Here is a 17,297-nt window from a genome sequence, read left to right as displayed (position 1 = left end):
ATGCAGGCTTGACCAGGACTTGAACGCTACTTTCTGGCATACATATCATTGCCTCTGTCACTATAGGATCTGTTGCCTTGGAAAAACTGTTGACATCCATCCTGCATAGAGTAATGGTCTCGGTATGCCAGAGATCCTGGGTTTGTGTCCTGCTCGATCCAATATTTTTTGTTGAAAATTCTACATAGTATATCTTCTGTGTGTGTCAAATCTTGATGTAACAACATCTAGTGTCTGAAAATGCAAATTTGATTTACTAAAGATTTCTATTTTTGCAGCTCTTCTGACAATAAGAAAACTGAAATTTCTTCAGTTGCTTCATCAAAGACCAAAAAGATAGATCGGCTTTTTAGTTGTAGCACTTGTGGGAAAACATTTAGGAAAAAATATATTCTCCTAGTACATACAAGAGTACACACAGGTGATAGACCATTTTATTGCAATCTTTGTGGGAAGTGATTTATTCGGAAATATGATCTTACAGTCCATGGAAGAATTCATTCAGAAGACCGCCCCTACAGCTGCAATACTTGTGGAAAATCATTTAAGAGAAAATATGATTTTTCATTCCATGCAAGAATACACACTGGAGTGCATGCATTTTGTTGTAGTCATTGTGGAAAGTCATTTCTGAAGAAAGATAATCTTTCTAAGCATCAAACTATGCATTCAGATGCTTGTCCTTACATTTGCAGCACCTGTGGAAAGTCATTTAAGAGAAATCTTTGTCTTACAAGACATGAAAGAATACACATGGGTGTTCGACCATTTTCTTGTGATCTTTGTGGGAAGTCATTCATTCAGAACAGTAATCTTGTAATCCATAGAAAAAGTCATTTGGAAGACTGCCCCTACAGTTGCAATATTTGTGGAAATTCATTTAAGAGAAAAAGTGATCTTGCAAGACATATACAATTACCCATAGGAGTGCATGCATTTTGCTGTAGTCTTTGTGGAAAGTCATTTGCAAACAAAAATGATGTTTCTAAGCATGAGACAGTGCATTCAAGAGCTCGCTTTTACATTTGTGACACCTGTGGAAAGTCATTTAAGCAAAATATTCACCTTACAGAACATAAAAGAATACACACAGGTGTTCAACCATTTTCTTGCAGTCTTTGTGGGAAGTCATTCACTCAAGCGTGTGCTCTTAGAAGCCATGAAATAATTCATTCAGAAGATCACCCCTACAGTTGCAAAACTTGTGGAGAATCATTTAAGAGAAAACATGATCTTCGAAAACATGAAAAAGTGCACACCGGTATTCGCCTATTTTCTTGCGGTCCTTGTGAAAAATCATTTCCTGAAAAAGATCACCTTACGATTCATGAAAGGACACACTAGGGAGATCATTACCCATATTGTTGCAAAACTTGTGGAATATCTTGATGAAAGAAAAAGTACTTTTTAAATATGAAAAGGAACATTAAAGGATTCGTCCATTTAGATGTAACCTTTGTCGAGAACCATTTATTCAGAAATGTGATCTTACAAAACTCAAAAGAATTCATTCAGGTCATTAACCATACAGTTGTGGAAAACATATGATCTCCTAATTCATGAAGAAGAACTCGTATAACTTCAACAGTTTTCTTGTGATTTTTGTGGGATAACTCATAACCTAAAATGTTCTCTTTTGTTTGGAGCATGTAAAGAAACCGTTACTATCTGCTAATGCGTGTAGTAAATATTTTCATGTAAATGCTATTTTCTAAAGAATATACATATTTTGCCTTGGGACCAATTATGTACTTTGCTATGTTTTATTCAACCTTCTTATATGTCATTTCTCATTTGAGTAGTGTAGTTCGAATACTTTTAATGTAAACCCAAGTCAACATTTGTATTTGTATAAAATCTTGATACAGGTCTTTGTAACCAGCGTATATCCTATCTTTTAAGTTTTCCACCATACAGGGTGAACTACAAGTCTGGAAATCCTGGAAAAGTGAGGGAATTTACTACTTCTTGAAATGTCAGGGAAATTTACTGTTTCTAAAAAATCAACCTTTTCGTAGTGATGATATTATGATCAAGTGCATTTAAAGGATTGTTGAACAGGGAAAATAAAGACAAGCAAGAAATTTTTAATACTTCAGTTTGATGTTCTGGGTATTACTGGCAGTTACAGTATAAATTCCATATTAATTTCTTTCAGAAAAGATGTCATACTTTAAACAATTTTTCAAGCGTAAATCTGCTACAGTAAGTGCCTTTTGGCATTTACCACTTTCTTGTTGCAATTTTTGATTGTGCTTGGTTAATATTAGGATTAACAGAAATTTTACTATGGGGATTATTATGTAAATGTTCACTTCTGATGCTATCATCAGTCAATTTCCGTGTGGTTTTCCTTTCAACTTGGTTAAGTGGAATTTTAATGCACAGTTTAGACGAAAGCATATATCTTAACATTTATGCCATGTCCAAAATGCTACTATGTAAAGTGTGTAACCGATCTTAACACACCCCTTATAAAAGTTGACCCGCCCTCGCTGGCGAGAAAAGGGCGGCAAGATAAGCTAACGTCTTTTCTAGCGAATGGTTGATGTGCGTTGCAGAGAAGACAGTCCGAGTCAAGTATTGATACGGTTACGATCCGTGTTACTTTGGTTAAGGGTTTCGCGGGCCAAAGGACAAACTGTAAGTGAACTAATGGCCATGATCTCAGCCGGAAATAGAGATAGTGTCTAAAGAACAAACTGTAAGTGAACTAACGGTCATGATCTCAGCCGGAAAGAGAGATAGTGTCTGTGCAGTATCTCTACCAGAACCTGAGAAAAGGTTACTAAAGAAGATAGGCTACATGTTTATTATGAACCAACGACAGGAGGATTAGAAGATTGAAGACGTCGAACTCGGTATCAGCAAGATTTGTGCTCCCCCCCCCCCCAACTCCCCCTAAGTGTTCAACGTTAGTGTTTTTCAGCGTGTTTATCGCCAAGTGAAGTAAATACCGAAGTAGTTACATCGAAGACGTAAGTACTCTGTGAAATAACGTCTAAGAACTAAGTTTGGTATATCTCAACAAATTCACACCGGAAGCTGACTAATCTGTGTATTCCGGAATCGTTTGTAAACCACAGACGTCAGGTGCCTGGGCCTTTAATAAATATTAATACTGTATTTTGTGGTGTATGAATACTTAGATACTTAATTATAAAAAATCACTGCTAGTCTCCTTTTGTGTCGTTGACGTTGTTCGACGGCAGAATACACATTGCTCTAATAAAAGCAAAACCAAAGAAAAAACAATATACGGTGCCTTGTACCCGGGAAATCCTTCTGGTTATTTGTTGAGATACTATGTTAAATTTAAGAAATCATGTTGATATTGGATTATTTGTGTGTAAAATATTGGTGTTCTACGTAAGAAAATGGAAGAAAAGCTGTACTGTTTGATCGGAAGAGCAAGTTCTTTTTTTTTCTCTCCCTCTCGCTGCAGCTGTAAGGGATTAAGGGATTAGCGAGCTAGCGAAAAGTAAGTCAGTGGTGCGAACATGGTTCGAACGATATGGAAAGGTCCTTGTTGCGGCAAGTTGAGGATTTCGAACGGCGGAATTGTTTGTTCAGCCTGTAAACAAATGTTCCACAGAGATTGTGTGGGAATGAACAAATATCAATTCAAAGATGATCAGGCTGATTTTTGCTGTGAACAATGTAAGAGTCGCGCTGACAATGAAACTTCAATTGAACTAAAAGTAGAAGAAAATGAAGAGAATGTTAACCTCACGACACTTTTGTTATTTATGAAGCAGAGTAAGCAAGAACAGGATAGGAAATTGGATATCTTGTGTCATACTATGGAGAAGAATAGGCAAGAGCAGAATAATAAATTTGACATGTTGTATCAGAATGTGGAGTTAAGTAAACGAACCATGCAAGAAATGAGCGTACGGCTAGAAGATAGATTGGATAAGTTAGAAATTAAAGTATCTAAATTGGAAGAGTTATGTAGTTTACATGATCATAAGCATTCTTGTCAGATTATGCATGAAGAACCAAAGACAAGTTCAGAATTTAAAGAGGAGGTTTTTGAAAGTCCAGTGAAGATTCAACACAAACAAGTGAGTGTATTAGAAACAAAACTGAATAAAGTTGAGGATGTATTACCCATTGAGATGCAGCGAAATAACGAGCTGATAAAAGATGGAAATGAAGGTATTCCTAGAGAAACGAATGCGAAAAATGATGATCTGTTGTCCAACTTGAAAGGATGTGTAACTTCAGACAGAACATTTCAGGAAATGATTATGATCAATAAGAGGAAGAAAAATAGAGCAAGACTTAGATATGGTTTTGTAGAAAAACTGAAAAAACTGAATCGAAAGAAATTGAAGAGGGCGAAGAATTTAGATAAAACTGAAGAAACGTCGGAGAAAGTAATGGAGAAAGTTTGCGAAAGATCTAAGAATGCCAACACAGATGAATCAGATTCAGACACTACGTTGCCGGAGAAAAGTAAGAAGAAGGTGAAACAGAAAAAGCAAGGAGTGTATGTATTTTATGAAGATGTTGAGCATGATGCGAAGCCCCGACAGAAGCTAGACTGGAAGAAGAGAAAGAAGAAATTAGTTTCTCTACTTGAAGAAAGTTGGAAGAAGAGGAAGAAGAAAAAGTTCGGCTTAGAAAAAGAAAGGACAGAGGAATTTTATTTGAGTAAGTTGAAAGAACAACAAGCTCTAAATGTCTAACATAAATTTGTGATTGTTATATTATGTGTATGAAAAGCTGTTAATGGAAATAAGCTACTAAAAATGTGTAAATGTTATCAAGAGTCAAGTATAATGTAAACTGTAAATATATGTGTGTGTATATATATATATTCTTTGATAGTTGTTTGAACTAGTTATGGTTCAATGAGAAACTGTTCTGTCACTCATACTTTTCGTAGAATCACTGGTTGCTATTAATCTCAATAGACATTTGAGCGAGTGGGTATATTATGAAAATGTTAAAGTAGTTTTGAAATTTAATATTTCATTTAAAAAAAATGCGAAGAGTAAGATTTAAAAATGTAAGTAAACCTCTAAGTTATCTATGATTATGCACAGATAGAGTGAAGAACGAATGAGAAAGAAGATCGAACATTTACGCTCAAAGGAGATACACTTGGGAAGTTCTAGTGTTAATGGAAAGATAAATAGCATTAATAGAAGAAAGAAGTAACGAGAGTTCTTGGGCATACAGATGATAAAAAGTCAGTGTGAATTAAGAGAAAACGAAAGTGCGAGAGATGCACAAAAGTTGAAAATAAGGTCGAAGGCGAACCGGAAAATAGTTGTTTAAAGTAAGGTCGAAGATGGACCGGAAATTATTACAGTTATGTATTAAAGTACATGCTGATGTGATGTAAATGTGAATGTTCAAGATTCTGTTACTAGTCATAGAAGATACATGCTATTAAGTGGTGAATCGTAAAGAAATTGGAAATTTACCAAAATTAGTGATGTGGGCTTGATGATACTTTGTATAAGAGAAAGGAAAGTAAAGTTATTGCAAAAGCAAGATTGAGATTATACTGTTATACTGTTAACAACAGTTAACAACAATATATATACTGTTAAGATTATTTTGATCAAGTAAGGTGATATTTTTTAAAGATAAAAGCAATAAAGTTATTTTTGGAACAATTCTATCGAAGCTCGCTCAAGTGTTTATTTCAGGTTATGAGTGTTATAAAAAAGAAAAGTTGGTATATTTAACAAAGTTATAAAAAGTAAAAGAGGATGTTAATGTGATAAAGTAAGGGTGCAGTAAAATTAAAATAGCATTGAAAAAGAGTTATATGTAAAATAAATTGAACAACCGATGAAGGGTTGAAGAACAGTCTGAAAATTGTTGAAAGGATTATGTAATATGAAACAAGAGAAAATACTAGAATGTTAAATATATGAAAAGAAAATATTATTTGAATAATTTATGAAACAAAACTGGTTCAAGCAAAGGTGATATATTTAAGATAAACAGAACACTCAAAAATTATTGATTTTATGTAATAGCAATCTACAGCAACAATTCATTAAGTATTATCCTGATGCTAAAGAAAAGCTGCTATTGATAAATATTGTTTGATAATGTATTCTAAATTTGTGTAAGCATACTAGTGTCTACGTAATTATATTGATATATATATGATCTGTACTTGATTGAATAATTGGATTAATATGCAAGATGTTTAAGTTGGGAGTGGAAAAATGTTTGATTTGCAAGTTTCGCTGTAGATTGGCGCCATAATGCCAACTTCAGTATTGAAGGAGTCAAGAAACAAGAGAAACAATTTAATCTCTAAAGATGTTTTATAAAAATTAATATGGTTCGAACTTTGAAAAAAACAACATTCTTTTGTAACTCTCTTTGATTGGTAATTAATTTTAACATTTAATAATTGAAGTAATAATACTAATGGTGAAAATTTGTATGAACGAGGGTCGTCTAATAATTGAAGGTGTCGTTTAAAATTTTAATGGTTATTAAGTTATTATCTCTCATAAATGTCCATATAATAACTTTTTGGAGGAGGGGGCTGTTGTAACCGATCTTAACGCACCCCTTATAAAAGTTGACCCGCCCTCGCTGGCGAGAAAAGGGCGGCAAGATAAGCTAACATCTTTTCTAGCGAATGGTTGATGTGCGTTGCAGAGAAGACAGTCCGAGTCAAGTATTGATACGGTTAGGATCCGTGTTACGTTGGTTATGGGTTTCGCGGGCCAAAGGACAAACTGTAAGTGAACTAATGGCCATGATTTCAGCCGGAAATAGAGATAGTGTCTAAAGAACAAACTGTAAGTGAACTAACGGTCATGATCTCAGCCGGAAAGAGAGATAGTGTCTGTGCAGTATCTCTACCAGAACCTGAGAAAAGGTTACTAAAAAAGAGAGGCTACATGTTTATTATGAACCAACGACAGGAGGATTAGAAGATTGAAGACGTCGAACTCGGTATCAGCAAGATTTGTGCTTCCCCCCCCCCCCCCCAACTCCCCCTAAGTGTTCAACGTTAGTGTTTTTCAGCGTGTTTATCGCCAAGTGAAGTAAATACCGAAGTAGTTACATCGAAGACGTAAGTACTCTGTGAAATAACGTCTAAGAACTAAGTTTGGTATATCTCAACAAATTCACACCGGAAGCTGACTAATCTGTGTATTCCGGAATCGTTTGTAAACCACAGACGTCAGGTGCCTGGGCCTTTAATAAATATTAATACTGTATTTTGTGGTGTATGAATACTTAGATACTTAATTATAAAAAATCACTGCTAGTCTCCTTTTGTGTCGTTGACATTGTTCGACGGCAGAATAAAACTTCCTTTAGTAAGAACCAAAGAAAAAATGATATAAGTGAAAAATCTTATATCATTTCAGATGCTGTGGCATATTTCATAGCATGTCTCATGGATATAATCTGTTCTATTTCCGTAGCATAACAAATCAAAATCATGCTCTAGGTCATGAGTGCAGATGTAATGCTGGCTAGATGAGATGTAAGCAACGTTTCACTTTACATTTTTAAAGTCAATGACTATTCATCAGATAGGAGTAATATTTCCTACATAAAGTATTAGTTACAAATCAATGGGCCCAACCCTGTGGCCGAGTGGTTAGCACATCGCGCTGCGACGCCAAGGGTCCCGGGTTTGAATCCCGGTCGGGCTTGGTTGTTTGTGAATGTCCATTCATCAATTACATCATTTCATCACTCATCCCTATCTTCGCAAATTAGCCAAGAGGTACAAAATGCGAAGTAAAATAAACTAAATCAAATCAAAACAAATCAATGGCACAGCTTAAATATGCTTTACAGCATATACAGTACACATAGGGAATAATAATTTAATTGTTTCAATTGTAAACACTGTGCACTAACCATAGACGGTGTAACTCTATGTGCCATTGGTGCTGTATATATTTATCATCATACTTCGCCATTTCCTTCCTCTGGCTGGGTCGAGATAGAAATCAAGGCTCTCCATTTTCTTCTGGTCTTCCACCATTCTTCTCTTTCGACTGTGTCCTCTTCTCCTAACACTCTGCACTATCTGCTCTTTCCAGTGATATCTTGGGCTTCCCTTTGGCTTTACTCCCACTCTCTTTGTGCACTGTGCACTCTTCATTTGTCCGAACCATCTCATCTGTGCCTGATCTATCCTGTCCTGAAGCTTCACCACACCCACTGTCTGTCGGATCTCCTCATTCCTTATTCTATCCCTTCTAGTCTTCCAAAAATACTCCTTAAACATTTCATCTCCACTGCCTGCATCTTTCTGTTCTCTCTCTTTGTCATTGTCCAAGTCTCTGCTCCATATATAATCATTGGTACATAGTATGTATTATATATTACCTTCTTGCATTTCATACATCCCTGTTCCATATTAATCTTTGAGCATTTTGATAGAGTCCACCACCCATTTGTCCTCTTCTGTTTACCTCCTCGTCTATTATTCCACTTCTCTTAATTATGCTTCCTAGATATTTGAAGCCCTCCACTACCCTCAACTCTTCCGTGTGCATCTTTAATCTTGGTTCATTTCTGGGTCTGTTTCTTCTTGTTATTAGTAACTCACTCTTTTCTGCACTGATTTTCATCCTGCTCTTCTGATTTCCTCATTCTAACTATCAAGCTGTCTCTGTACTTCTTTGATGTTTCCCCATATTACTAAACCCTGTGCCAGCTAACTGTAGATCAGGTGAACGAGAACAAGTCTCTGCGCACGTAGTGTCACGACGTGACTCCACCAGTGAACAGTGAGAGAAACGGGATTGTGTAATGGACGACTGGAGTTCCCCTTTTTTTGGTTCGATCTGTCAGCGTTGGAAACTTTTGAAAATGATAATACTGTATGCACATGGCAAACGGACCGTATTATTGTCTCCAGGTTCGTACGCTTGATTTAAGAATTTCTTAGGGAAATATTAGGGATACAACAGTAAGTGCAAAATTTGACAAGCCGTACATTTGGCGTACAGACTAAGGTATGGCCGTACATCCGTACATGCCATGAAATTTCCATACATGTAAAGTCAGGACCATACAGTTGGCAACACTGGGCTTTCACCACTCGATTTTCCTCCTCCTCCTCTGCTGCTATGCGCAATCCTGCTTTACAGTTGGCTGGGACAGAGTATAAGTCATCAACTAACAATAGGGCCTTCATCTCTTCCTCTCCTATATTCTTCCCCACCTCCTCATTAATTGCATCCATTGTAATTATGAAGAGCAGTGGGGAAAGAGCACTTCCCTGTTAGGCCATTACTTAAACTGAACCACTATGTTCGTCCCACTGGCTTCTTCACAGAGTGCTGGTTAGCCTTGTATGTGCTCTGCACACTACACACTCTCTCTTCCTCAACTCCTTTCTCTCTTAGAGCCTTCCAAATCTTTGTTTGGTTCATGCTAGAGTCGTTTTCACGTTCAGAAGACACAATGGCGCTTATGGAGAAACCGCACAGTGTTGCCAATACAGCACTAGCTCATGTCGCCGGGAAATGATGACCTTCCTTCACAATGAAGGTGTTACATATTTTGTATATATAATGATAATTATATGTAATTATTAATATTATACTGTGAACGTTACAGTTACCCTTTTTACTATGATCTATTGCGATCACTACATGCGCGAGTGTAATGCACAAATATGACACTTCAGAAATCACTTAAAAAGTAAAAATCACTGAGCGCTCACACAACTGAAAACACTTTTCCGAGAGAGGGAAAAAGTCTAAACAGAAGAAAGCAGATCTCTCACTCAAGTAAGGGGAACCTGGCACATGGGTTAGATTCAAGTTGCAACCCAAACAAACAAGTGAGTTATGGCCCACTTGAACTGATAAGACGTCAATGACGCAAGGCATGTCATATTTCTATCTTGAAGCCCCATATTTTGTCACGTGTTGGAAAGCCTTTCAAAGGTTAATATGGTGTCTATGAATTTATGTGTATGTTGGAAACTAAAAGGTGATCTTCATTTCAGTATTAATGTCGACAGTAATGTAAACAAAAACAACGTGTATTTGCGACAGCACTAATGTTGCTCACAACAGCAGCATTGGAAATAATTGTCAATTATTAAATTTAAGTAATTTCAATTCTATTATAACAAACTGCATGAAGTTAATATTTTTACTGAATGGAAATAAAATAACAACTCGAAAAATTGGTGGTGATTAGCCGGAATGCTGCGGTGAGTCAGCTCAAGATGGCCAGACAACGTCTCCTTACTTCGCGCGTGGTTCGGGTTAAAAAGAAACTCCAAATGCATGGAAGTAATATTTCTGGGAACCTTTGAGTGGTTATAAAAAATAATTTCATTATTTTCTCCACAACTTTGTCGCTGGAAATTTTTACTTGGAATTACAGAACAAAAAATGGCCAGCGACGACATTTTCTACTGCACGAATATAAAAAATTTCCACATACTTTATTTGAATATTTTTTAATGCAAATATGCTTTAAAGTATTGATAAATTCTGAGCACCACCATCACCTATGACAATTAAAAAACAGTGTCAATTTTTTTAATAATGAATGCTTCAATTTTATGGCATGTTTCAACGTTAGGAATGAAAACAATGTAAAAATTTTGTTTTCACAGAAAATTTGCGTTTTTAATTTATCTAAAATTATGTAAGCAAGTTACCAGTTTTTTGTGTTCACCATCGTATTCTCTACAAAATTTCCTGCAAAACTGCAGGTACCGTTTTTACTTAAGCTAAATTCAGTGGTCAGAAGTAGCGAGCTTCTTGTAGCATCGCTACTGTAGCTAGCTACAAAATTTGTAGCGGTAGCTGTAGCGACACTACATTTTGAAAATTGTAGTTGTAGGGGTAGCGAAGCTACAAAATTCCTGTAGTTTTAGTGAAAATTTCGCTACAGCTACATTTTTTCTCAGCATTTTGAGGTGAATTTTGAATGTGGCAGCAGCATCAGAAAAATCGACAGTAACCCTTAATTTTGCAGGAGGTTCATAAAGACAGTCTATTACATGGAGATACAGATTATCTAGATTATAGATTATAGATATCTGCGTAATTTATTTTATTAGTATATGAATAATTCAGATATCCAGATAACTAACTGACATATATGAATATATTCCTGCTAACAGCTACGTTTTTTTTAGCTGCATCATTATTTTGGGAGAAACAGGCCTCGTTTGCTGCACCACTGGAAAAAAGTGCCTCATTTGCGTCACCCCCAGAACAAATCCTGTGGATATTCATGGTTTAAGAGACACCAAAATGTCATTAATTGCTGTGTAAGACACAACTTGCAGTGCAAAAACGGCCGATGGATTCTCCACTGCACTGACAAGGGAATAGTGCCAGCAATAAATGGCTCAGTACATTAACAGCATTGATCATCGTCAGTATATAGGATCTCACCAGCAAGAAATTACAATTATTTTCGCGATAGTACTTGTTCACAAATTTTAAAATTACAATACGTTTAGAACACTCAGGTTTACACGACACTTTCCTCAATAATTTTATCATATTGCAAAAAGTATGTACGAGTTATTGACTTTCTTGCAGAAACGACAATTTTCTTTAGTTAATATACTTTTGCGTCACTTTTCTGTAACTTTTGCTAATCATGACATCATCATCATTTGCCGTTTCCTGCCTCTGGCTGGGTCGGCATAGAAGTCAAGCCTCTCCATTTTTTCGTGGTCTTTCACAACTCCTCTCTTTCCAAGGTGTTCCAATCTTGTCCTCTTCTCCTAACACTCTCCACTATTTGCTCTTTCCACCGACATCTTGGTCTCCCCCTTGGCCTTATTCCCACTCCTTGTACATTGTAAGCTCTTACTTGTAGTCTTTCTGCATCCATCCTCTTCATGTGTCCGAACCATCTCATCTGTGCCTGATCTATTCTGTCCTGAAGCTTCACTACACCCACTGTCTGTCGGATCTCCTCATTTCTTATTCTGTCCCTTCTAGTCTTCCTCAAAAAGACTCCTTAAAAATTTAATCCCTACTGCCTGCATTTTTTCTTTGTCTCTCTCTGTCATTGTCCGAGTCTCTGCTCCATACGTAATTATTGGCACATAGTATGTGTTATATATTACCTTCTTGCATTTCATAGGTACATCAATGTTCCATATTAATCTTCGAACGCTTTGATATAGTCCACCAACCATTTGTCCTCTTCTGCTTACCTCCTCATCTATTCTTCCACTTCTCTCAATCATGACAAAGAGGATGAATGGATTATTTCATTATTCTCTTATCTATAGTCGCTTTCTGCCACTTTCGGCTAATTGTGAGAACGAGGAAGAATGATGAATGATGAGCAGTGAGGGGAATGGAGGAGCAGGAGGATCTCATCCTCCCAACTTGGCATCTTTCCTAGTTTTTGTTTTGAGTCCATTTTATGCATAGATAAGCTGATCGAGTCTGGATCCTAACCACTATGTGCCTCCGCTGGGTATCGAACCTGGGTCCTATTTTGTAGTCAAAGGGCTCCAGGTACTTTTCTTGAGTTTGTGTTTTAAGTCCACTTTATGCACAGTAAGGCTAATCGGGACTGGACCTACGGTTTAAAGTGGGATCCGAACCACTGTGCCATGTGCCTCCACCGGGTATCGAACCCGGGACCCCTTGATTACAAGGCGACGACGCTACCACTGAGCCATCGGGGAAGTTCAGGTACTTTTCATTCAAAATGCTGACTTCATATCAGTCTATAAAAAATGAAATATTTATTCTCAAGAAAAATATGTTATGTGAACATAAATACGTAATCCTACCAAATTTTATTTTTGTATAGTTGTAATAATTAATTTGGGTAACACCCTAATTGCAATATTCATATATCAAATTTGAATTGATATGCCACTTGCATAGGTATGGTATTCTCAAAAACTCTAGTAAAAATAAGTAACTGAAGTAACACTGCTATCAAAATTATCGAATGACTGGAATCATGATAATAAATAACAGAATCTATTTACCAGTAGTAGGGGATTTTTTTAATACCCATATGGTTGTTTTCATTTTTTTATGCAGAAGTAGCGCAAAAAGTAGCGAAGTAGCGAGTAGCGAACAGGAGTAGCATAGCGAGCTACTTTTTGGTAAATGTAGCTGTAGCTGTAGAGAAGCTACATTTTGGAAAAGTAGCTGTAGCTGTAGCGAAACTACTTTTAAAATGTAGCGTTCTGATCACTGGCTAAATTTGTAAATCCAGAAATTTCACAACAGTGCGCTCGTATTTTGCCATAAGAAAAGCATTGTCCATAAGAGCCCATTGTGTCTTCTGAACGTGAAAACGACTTTAGCACTTACCTTTTCTATATCTAGGAATGCCATAATCAAATCATTTCCATACTCGTAGTGCCTTTCCTGTAATTGCCTTACGGTGAATATCAGATGTAGATATTATATATCGCAAGAGCTAAATTTAATGTTACATGAAATCCTTCCCTGTAAGGTACTGCCTGCTATAAAATATTTGGAAACATTTATGTTAGCAAAAATGTTGAAGGAGATGTTTCCTCTAACTAAAATGTAGTGACCTGTTTACATGTCACATACATGCCATAATAATTTGTTCTGGAAAACCTGTCAAAAATAGGAAATTTTGTTTTTGTGAACTTGTAAACACCTTGACATATAATTAGATAAAAAGATTATCAAATTCATGAAATGTGGTGAAATATACAAGGTTGGACATGAAATCTGGCCTGGTACTTTTTACCAGAGCTCACTTACTTGGTCTGAAATTTCTCCTTCTCCTACACTCGGCCATTCCACTTCCATCCTCCTCCGACCTCATCACATCGCCCTTTCCTGCCATATCACTGCCTTTTCTCGTTATCAAGGCAGTTGTGATCAGCATTGTGAACGAGCAAGAGAATCTTGAAAGGATGTTATTCAACACCAGTGTGCACTATCCGGACAGTTTAATTATGTATCCATTTTACGAGCTATCCACATATTTTTTACTCGTCATCTTCGTATTTCACTGTATAGATTTTCCACAAATTCTTGTACAGATCTGTACTATCCGGATATCTGAATTATATGGATATTGTTACGTACCCGATAGGACCAAATAATGTAAATAGTCTGCAAAAGCGGAATAGAGATGGCAGCACCAGGAGTGAAAGATTAAGAATTAACATAATAGGCTATATGCGAATAACTATATAAATAAGAATAAAACTAATGGGAAAGATGAAAAACAATAAAATCTACTATAAGAAGATAAAGATTAAATATAAAGAAATAAATTAATATATATATTTGATGAATCAAATCGGTGATCATATGTAAATTAATATGAAAATTAAAGAAGTCAAAGCACTGATACAAGTTTGTGTCTTTGAACAGATATTGCATCTGTCTGATTGATTTACCATTCCCATAGTGGAAATTTTGTTTACATCAGTGGCGGTGCATTCCAGTTGATGCACCACAGCACTTTTGGTTGTGCGTTTCAACCGTAGCACCTACTTGGATGCGCGTGTCAGTTAGTGTTGGCGCTTTCCAATCGCAGCCGCAAGGGAGGATATTAGTATAATTCCCAAAGCTTAAAGGAAAAAGTTAAAAAAAGGATGAAAGAATTCATAAATCATCGAGGAACGGATCCATTAAGAAGGAAGTCCAGATCCAGATCATCCATTAAGAAGGAAGTCCAGATCCAGATCATCCATTAAGAAGGAAGTCCAGATCCAGAATATTCCATTAAGAAGGAAGTACAGGTCCAGAATATTCCATTAAGATGGAAGTCCAGATCCAGAATATTCCATTAAGAAGGAAGTCCAGATCCAGAATATTCCCTTAAGAAGGAAGTCCAGATCCAGAATATCCATTAAGAAGGAAGTCCAGATCCAGAATATCCATTAAGAAGGAAGTACAGGTCCAGAATATTCCATTAAGATGGAAGTCCAGATCCAGATCGTCCATTAAGAAGGAAGTCCAGATCCAGATCACCCATTTAGAAGGAAGTCCAGATCCAGAACGTCCATTAAGAAGGAAGTCCAGATCCAGAATGTCCATTAAGAAGGAAGTCCAGATCCAGACCAGCCATTAAGAAGGAAGTCCAGATCCAGAACGTCCATTAAGGAGGAAGTCCAGATCCAGATCTGTCCATTAAGAAGAAAGTCTAAATAGAAGAATATACAAATTGAAGAAAAGAAATAATAAAAAACATATTGAGATGAAAATTACCTGTAAATAAGAAATATAGAAGAATGTATCATATCATGTAAACATTCAATTTGCATGTATACTTTTAAACGTCTCCATTGGAAGGCATCCTGTCTGCTTTCGTTGTCTACAAGAACCCTACTCTGTAGATATTCTAGCTGAGGTTTAAAATTAAGATTTAAGTACCTTTGCACCAAATGGACGTGGCAATATTCTGGATTATCTGTGTATTTAAACCTTACAGACTAGTGTATGTATGCCACCAACCATTCTGCATTGCACCCTTCTGATGATGGGGTTTCCTCCCCAGTTGTATGCAGGGAGGGTAAGGGAGCTGAGGAAAAATCGAGTGGCTACTTAAAGAGAAAATGCAGTCTGCATGACCATTTCCACCATTGCAAATATTGGCGGGAGAACACTGCTTGTTTCTTCCTGCTTTCTGTACCTGCTTGGCAGAGGCAGTGTTGCTACATGAAGAGAAATTTCCCTTATTGCAGGAAAATCTTGGTCCAATTTTAGAAAATGAAGATATGAAAAATATAGAAAATTTGAAGTTGCCAGACTTCTGTTTTTGTTTTTTTGTGCATAACTGCACTGGTGTTTTATTTCTTTTAAATTTAACTAATCTAGATGGGGTGTGTAATAGAAACATACAATAAATAAGAATTGTTGCGGTAAACTGGATCAAATTTGTAGAATATTGCACTGGTATTTGTTATTGTTAAAAGTGTTTTCATGTGTTATGACATTTACAGGTTGAGTGTAAGCAACCACACCACAAGCTCAGATGGATCATATGAGGACACTGTTGGGAAAGATGCCACCATCCTATCAACAGTGTCAGAAGTAGCAAAGGGCTCCACACCTGAAATGTGTTCTGTAGAAGAAAAGAAGGATTTTGATCTGATTGATGATAAGAAGAGTGTTTTCCATGCAGAAACTGAGGACTCAACAGATCCACTCGTGGATTTTGACAGTGACAGAATCCCAAAAGGAATGAAAAGGGAATTTGAAGAGAGAACCTACAGTTGTGGTGCATCACTTGTCAATGATGCTAAGGTGGAAGTTAAGATTGAAGACTCGTGCATGGGTGCTTGTGATGCTCACATGGAGGAAGTATATGTTAAGGAGAGACTTTCACCTGATGTAAATTTGTTTCGAGAAAGTGAAATGGTTCCAGATAAGTAGTTGTATTTACGGTACTATAAACCCGAGAAAGTATGAACCCCTCCTCAAGCAGATTTGCTATACTTAAAACAAGCTTAACATGAGCATATGAGCTTTTTGTTCAAGTGTGGAATCTTGTCTAATCTAAGATTTTTGTGAAAATGCCCTCGGGAATTTCCTCAGAAAGTATGACCCTCTCAGATTGATTTGTTTATACTTACAAAAGGCACTTCTGTGAGATTGTTATCCATAAATTTGTTAAAAATATGCCCCTCTTGTGGCCACACTTAAAACTGGCCATCCACACACATACACACACACACACACATATATACACACACACACATACACACATACATATTTATTTCTGGTTTAAGTTCTTGGATACCAGGTTCAATTTACATATCTAATATTAAAACAATGTAATTCTTCTAGAATTGCTCCGTGACTCTCTCATTTCTTACATCATAAACATATGATTTTTCACCTATGAGAATGACACTACAAATGGTGTCATCGGGTAATGCCTCGTGGAATTCACAGATAATTTTAATGTTTGTCCTGTCGTTCACTACAACTTGTTTTCTTTTTGAAGTGTTGATTACAAACATGGGTCTCCGTGTTTTGAATTCATCTGGTGAGTAATACATATCAGTACTGCCAGTAGTGACCCTTTTGAAAGCCGAAAAAGCCTCATATAATTTGAGGAAATCATCCTTGGACATGTCTAAATTGTAATTTTCTCTAGGAAAGACCTCATTTCTGCCATTTTTAAGATAAATGTTCTTGATGTTGCAGTTATCAAATCTACTTGAATTTTTTTCCTGATTGTTGTGTCTCCCAGTCTGAAACAGTACCACCACAAAATCAGGCATGTCAAATTGAATACTGGAGAATGAATTTGTGGCATCAAACTCATAATAAGTACCAGAGGCAGGCTTCTGTACGCATTGATATGTATAAAATTGCAGAGGAACC

At 36.5% G+C, this 17,297-nt stretch overlaps 1 protein-coding gene across 1 annotated transcript in view; it reads left to right on the top strand.

Moving 5' to 3' along the window:
* Nucleotides 1-17,297, top strand: part of LOC145996697 (uncharacterized) — a 38,382-nt gene that overhangs the window by 2,364 nt on the left and 18,721 nt on the right. The window contains exon 2 of the mRNA XM_083133215.1: nt 15,908-16,298. Coding sequence (XP_082989341.1) covers nt 15,908-16,298 — 391 coding nt within the window. The remainder of the gene's footprint in view (nt 1-15,907; nt 16,299-17,297) is intronic.

This window comes from Lepisma saccharinum, chromosome 13, assembly GCF_977018435.1.
Source record: "Lepisma saccharinum chromosome 13, izLepSacc3.1, whole genome shotgun sequence".
Lineage (NCBI taxonomy): Eukaryota > Metazoa > Arthropoda > Insecta > Zygentoma > Lepismatidae > Lepisma > Lepisma saccharinum.
This window is presented reverse-complemented; position numbering and strand designations above follow the sequence as displayed.